Source organism: Salvelinus alpinus, chromosome 18 (assembly GCF_045679555.1).
Source record: "Salvelinus alpinus chromosome 18, SLU_Salpinus.1, whole genome shotgun sequence".
Classification (NCBI taxonomy): domain Eukaryota; kingdom Metazoa; phylum Chordata; class Actinopteri; order Salmoniformes; family Salmonidae; genus Salvelinus; species Salvelinus alpinus.
In genome coordinates, this window is record NC_092103.1 from 44,600,155 (window position 1) to 44,606,352 (window position 6,198).

Here is a 6,198-nt window from a genome sequence, read left to right on the forward strand (position 1 = left end):
GTTCGGACGCTACAGACGTTTAGGTGAGAAGACCAATTTATGGGATGTCCCATAGTCTGACAAACACCACTCTAGCTCTGCTACCTTTCACCACAGATGGCCCATAGTCTGACAAACACCACTCTAGCTCTGCCACCTTTCACCACAGATGGCCCATAGTCTGACAAACACCACTCTAGCTCTGCCACCTTTCACCACAGATGTCCCATAGTCTGACAAACACCACTCTAGCTCTGCCACCTTTCACCACAGATGGCCCATAGTCTGACAAACACCACTCTAGCTCTGCCACCTTTCACCACAGATGTCCCATAGTCTGACAAACACCACTCTAGCTCTGCCACCTTTCACCACAGATGGCCCATAGTCTGACAAACACCACTCTAGCTCTGCCACCTTTCACCACAGATGGCCCATAGTCTGAAAAACACTGCTCTAGCTCTGCCACCTTTCACCACAGATGGCCCATAGTCTGACAAACACCCCTCTAGCTCTGCCACCTTTCACCACAGATGTCCCATAGTCTGACAAACACCCCTCTAGCTCTGCCACCTTTCACCACAGATGTCCCATAGTCTGACAAACACCACTCTAGCTCTGCCACCTTTCACCACAGATGGCCCATAGTCTGACAAACACCGCTCTAGCTCTGCCACCTTTCACCACAGATGTCCCATAGTCTGACAAACACCACTCTAGCTCTGCCACCTTTCACCACAGATGTCCCATAATCTGACAAACACCGCTCTAGCTCTGCCACCTTTCACCACAGATGGCCCATAGTCTGACAAACACCACTCTAGCTCTGCCACCTTTCACCACAGATGTCCCATAGTCTGACAAACACCGCTCTAGCTCTGCCACCTTTCACCACAGATGGCCCATAGTCTGACAAACACCACTCTAGCTCTGCCACCTTTCACCACAGATGGCCCATAGTCTGACAAACACCGCTCTAGCTCTGCCACCTTTCACCACAGATGGCCCATAGTCTGACAAACACCACTCTAGCTCTGCCACCTTTCACCGCAGATGGCCCATAGTCTGACAAACACCACTCTAGCTCTGCCACCTTTCACCGCAGATGGCCCATAGTCTGACAAACACCACTCTAGCTCTGCCACCTTTCACCGCAGATGGCCCATAGTCTGACAAACACCCCTCTAGCAACTTACGCAACTTAGATTGACACACCGGTGCGTCAATCGACTCTAGGAGGATTTATACCATATTTCTACATACACAGTCAATCGACTCTAGGAGGATTTATACCATATTTCTACATACACAGTGAATCGACTCTTAGGGGATTTATACCATATTTCTACATACACAGTGGCATAATATTTAATTTTCCTGACCAACCAGGAGGAATATGTTGTCCTAGCTATCATCATCACAAATATTAATACTGTTGTCTGTACCTGGTGGGCCAATGGGCCAGACAACACACACACACACACACGCGCAAACCTCGTTAATCGCCCTAATTAAGAAACCTCAGTGGAGGTGCCCAGTTGCATAGTATTTAAGCTAATTACACTGTTAATTATAGCATTAATTAAGTGCCATAATTGTCATTCGATAGGATGACTACGTCAGCCCCTAAAAGGCAAAGGGTTAATTCTGTGGGAAACCAAGCCTGCATTATTTACTTACAAATGAATAATACATTCCAACGAGGAAGCTAATACATTTCACTGAGCAGACCAAAGCAAGCAAATGATTTAAATATTCATTTCTCGTGAATATTTTGTGAGTTATGTTTTTTGGGGGGGGGGGCTTGAGTGAGAACACATTTCATCTCTGCAGTTTTATCTATACATTTATGGCACAGGAAAACAAATGTAATTTCTTGGCCTAAACAAATGACCAACGTTAATGTTCGCAGAAGAAACAAAAACATGCATATGACAGGGTTGTGTATGCGTGTGTAACTGGAAAAGGAGGGATTGGTTTGTAAGCTTGCATTACAGGAACAGCAGATATCCCAAAGGGTTGTAATGCGTTGGTAAAAAAAAAACCTTGTTGCTGGTTTCGATAAGGTACTGTAGGCTTTACAATACTGTAAAGCTACATATATAATGGTTCCTTTATTGGTTGGTCTGTTGCTAAGCAGAAACATCTCAATCTATATCCTGTCCTTTAAAAGTAGTGCATCTTTAAAACTGTTGAAGTTGACGTCTTGGATGGCTACCTGCCTTCATTACACCGAGGGCAGAGGACTAGAAAAAGATAAATAAATCACGTACCCATTAATGAGTGACTGATATCACCGAATAAAATGGCGGCACAATAAATTCCCCCACCATGAAACCACACAAACACACTGAGATAATTAATGTAAATTATTTTCGCCGCCGAAGTCTTCTCAGTACATGAGTAATACGAACCATCAGGAAGGCCTCTTCCTCTGCATTAATTACAGAAAATGACAAGCGAGCTGACAAGCGGCAAGCTCATTATCGGAGCACATTCGAAACTTTGCAATTTGCGTGCGTGAGAGGAGGAAGGAGGGAGGGAGGATGGGAAAGGGAGACGGAGACAGACTCCAAGCTAAATTAATCTCCTCTCTTTGCCGAGTGTGAGCCCCCTTCTAATTTTGGCGTTATTAACAGGTTTGGTGGTATCGCTCGTTCCACGTCAGGCTAATCAGGAAAAAAAAAAAATGTGGCGTGTTCGGGAGAGCGTGGTGTCATTCGAGAGGGATCAGGCCTCGTAACGCACCCTCCATCACGCGCACTACTCTACAAGGTTGCTTTTAATAAGCTCCCTTAATCATCAGCGGCGGGTTTCACTCGACACGACACTGTCGTCGCTCTCTCATGAAGGAGAGTCATTAGGAGATGTAGAGGTTTATCAAGGGGAAGGGGGTGGGAGGGCCAAGGGGGCTGGAGGGGAAGGGGGTGGGAGGGCCAAGGGGGCTGGAGGGGAAGGGGGTGGGAGGGTCAAGGGGGCTGGAGGGGAAGGGGGTGGGAGGGCCAAGGGGGCTGGAGGGGAAGGGGGTGGGAGGGCCAAGGGGGCTGGAGGGGGAAGGGGGTGGGAGGGGGAAGGGGGCTGGAGGGGGAAGGGGGTGGGAGGGCCAAGGGGGCTGGAGGGTGAAGGGGTTGGGAGGGCCAAGGGGGCTGGAGGGGGAAGGGGATGGGAGGGCCAAGGGGGCTGGAGGGGGAAGGGGGTGGGAGGGCCGAGGGGGCTGGAGGGGGAAGGGGGTGGGAGGGCCAAGGGGGCTGGAGGGGGAAGGGGGCTGGAGGGGGAAGGGGGTGGGAGGGCCAAGGGGGAAGGGGGTGGGAGGGCCAAGGGGGAAGGGGGTGGGAGGGCCAAGGGGGCTGGAGGGGGAAGGGGGTGGGAGGGCCGAGGGGGCTGGAGGGTGAAGGGGGTGGGAGGGCCAAGGGGGCTGGAGGGGGAAGGGGGCTGGAGGGGGAAGGGGGCTGGAGGGGGAAGGGGATGGGAGGGCCGAGGGGGAAGGGGGTGGGAGGGCCAAGGGGGCTGGAGCGGGTGGGAGGGCCAAGGGGGCTGGAGGGGGAGGGGGGTGGGAGGGGCTGGAGGGGGAGGGGGGTGGGAGGGGCTGGAGGGGGAGGGGGTGGGAGGGCCAAGGGGGCTGGGGGGGGAAGGGGGTGGGAGGGGCTGGAGGGGGAGGGGGTGGGAGGGCCAAGGGGGCTGGAGGGGGAAGGGGATGGGAGGGCCAAGGTGGTAGAAGGTGAAAGAGGAGGGGTGGATGGTGAAGGAGGGGGGGAAGGGGGAAGGAGAAGGGGTAGAGGGTGAAGTAGGAGGGGTGGAGGGTGAGGTAGAAGGGGTGGAGGGTGAGGTAGAAGGGGTGGAGGGTGAAGTAGGAGGGGTGGAGGGTGAGGTAGAAGGGGTGGAGGGTGAAGTAGGAGGGGTGAAGTAGAAGGGGTGGAGGGTGAGGGAGAAGGGTCGAGGGGGAAGGAGGTGGGTTGAGGGGTGAAGTAGGAGGGGTGGAGGGTGAAGTAGGAGGGGTGGAGGATGAGGGAGAAGGGTTGAGGGGGAAGGAGGTGGGGTGAAGGGTGAAGGATGAGGGCTGAAGGGGTGCAGGGTGGTGAGGAGGGGTGGAGGGGTGCGGGGTGGTGAGGAGGGGTTTAGAGTAATGTAGACCCATGTGTGCGAGCCTCAGAGACAATCTGGTGAAGGAAGTTGAGCCATCTGCTCATGATGTGTAGACGTGTGTGTTTGCATGTTACATTTATTAAATATCTGGGATGAATATCAAAGTAAAGTGTGAGATTGTTCTTCCTTTACCCTTCCTTTACCCTTCATTTAACCTTCCTTTACCCTTCATTTAACCTTTACCCTTCCTTTAATTTTCCTCTAACCTTCCTTTAACATTCCTTTACCCTTCCTTTACCCTTCCTTTACCCTTCCTTTACCCTTCCTTTAACCTTCCTTTACCTTTCCTTTACCCTTCCTCTAACCTTCCTGTACCCTTCCTTTAACCTTCATCTAACCTTCCTTTAACCTTGCTTTAACCTTCCTCTAACCTTCCTTTACCCTTCCCTTAACCTTCCTTTAACCTTCCTTTACCCTTCCTTTACCCTTCCTTTAACCTTCCTTTAATCTTACTTTACCCTTCCTTTAACCTTCCTTTAATCTTACTTTACCCTTCCTTTAACCTTCCTTTAATCTTACTTTACCCTTCCTTTAACCTTCCTTTACCCTTACTTTACCCTTCCTTTACCCTTCCTTTACCCTTCCTTTAACCTTCCTTAACCTTTCATTTACCCTTCCTTTACCCTTACTTTACCCTTCCTTTAACCTTCCTTAATCTTTCCTTTACCCTTCCTTTAACCTTCCTTAACCTTTCCTTTAACCTTCCTTGAATCTTACTTTACCCTTCCTTTACCCTTACTTTACCCTTCCTTTACCCTTCCTTTAACCTTCCTTAATCTTTCCTTTACCCTTCCTTTACCCTTCCTTTAATCTTCCTTAACCTTTCCTTTAACCTTCCTTTAACCTTACTTTACCCTTCCTTTACCCTTCCTTTACCCTTCCTATACCCTTCCTTTAACCTTCCTTAACCTTTTCTCTACCCTTCCTTCAAAGTTCCTCCAACATTCCTCTACTCTTCATTTAACCTTCCTAGCACTGCTTTTGCAGATAGTGGCTATTTTGAAGAATGTTTTACTTGAAATTATTGTGATATTTGGTTGTTTTACCTACTTTATTTGAATGCACTGATTGTAAGTTGCTATGAATAAGAGAATGTGCAAAAATATTCAAATATGATGTAAAGTGAAATAGTCTGTCTCGTTCAAAATCACTTTTGAAAATCTGTGAAAAAATGCCTTTAAGTATCACTTCCAAAAGTGGGGATTTGGTCTACGGTCTCTAACTGGAAGGTTTGGTCTACGGTCTCTAACTGGAAGGTTTGGTCTACGGTCTCTAACTGGAAGGTTTGGTCTACGGTCTCCAACTGGAAGGTTTGGTCTACGGTCTCTAACTGGCAGATTTTTAAATATACATTTCTGTTCTCTGTAAGTTAATAGACAAGAAAGTACATTTGATCTCTTTACTTATCGTAACTGGTCTCTTAGTGAACTGTGTATTTCATTTTTATATATTCTAATTGGTTGGTTCAAGTCAGATGCCAATCATGTGTAACGTCATTGGCTATGCTTGCAGATAGGGGGAGATTGAGAACGTAAATTCTTCCCAGTCTTAAATTGATATGCAAGCGGTAGGTCACGTTCTGAAATGATGTCTTCTATTTTCATATTTACAATGTGTACGAGTTCCCTACGTATATGTCTTGATATATATACACAACCGCTCAAAAGTTTGGGGTCACTTAGAAGTGTCTTTGTTTTTGAAAGAAAAGCACATTTTTTATCCATTAAAATAACATCAAATTGATCAGAAATACAGTGTAGACATTGTTAATGTTGTAAATGACTATTGTAGCTGGAAACGGCTGATTTCTTATGGAATATCTACATAGGCGTACAGAGGCCCATGATCAGCAACCATCACTCCTGTGTTCCAATGGCACGTTGTGTTAGCTAATCCAAGTTTATCATTTTAAAAGGCTAAAAACTCTTCAGTCTATTCTTGTTCTGAGAAATGAAGGCTATTCCATGCCTGCGTTCTTTTGCCCATCTTAATATTTTGTTTTTATTGGTCTGAGACGTGGCTTTTTTTTTGCAACTCTAGAAGTTGTACTGGTTACTGGTTATCTACAGCCATCTA

The 6,198-nt window shown here is 48.0% G+C and overlaps 1 protein-coding gene across 1 annotated transcript; it reads right to left on the minus strand.

Moving 5' to 3' along the window:
• Positions 1–2,839: 2,839 nt before the first annotated feature.
• On the minus strand, positions 2,840–4,114 carry LOC139543464 (uncharacterized). The gene has a single exon (XM_071349563.1). It carries the CDS (start codon positions 4,112–4,114, stop codon positions 2,840–2,842), a length of 1,275 nt encoding a protein of 424 aa, XP_071205664.1.
• Positions 4,115–6,198: the final 2,084 nt, after the last annotated feature.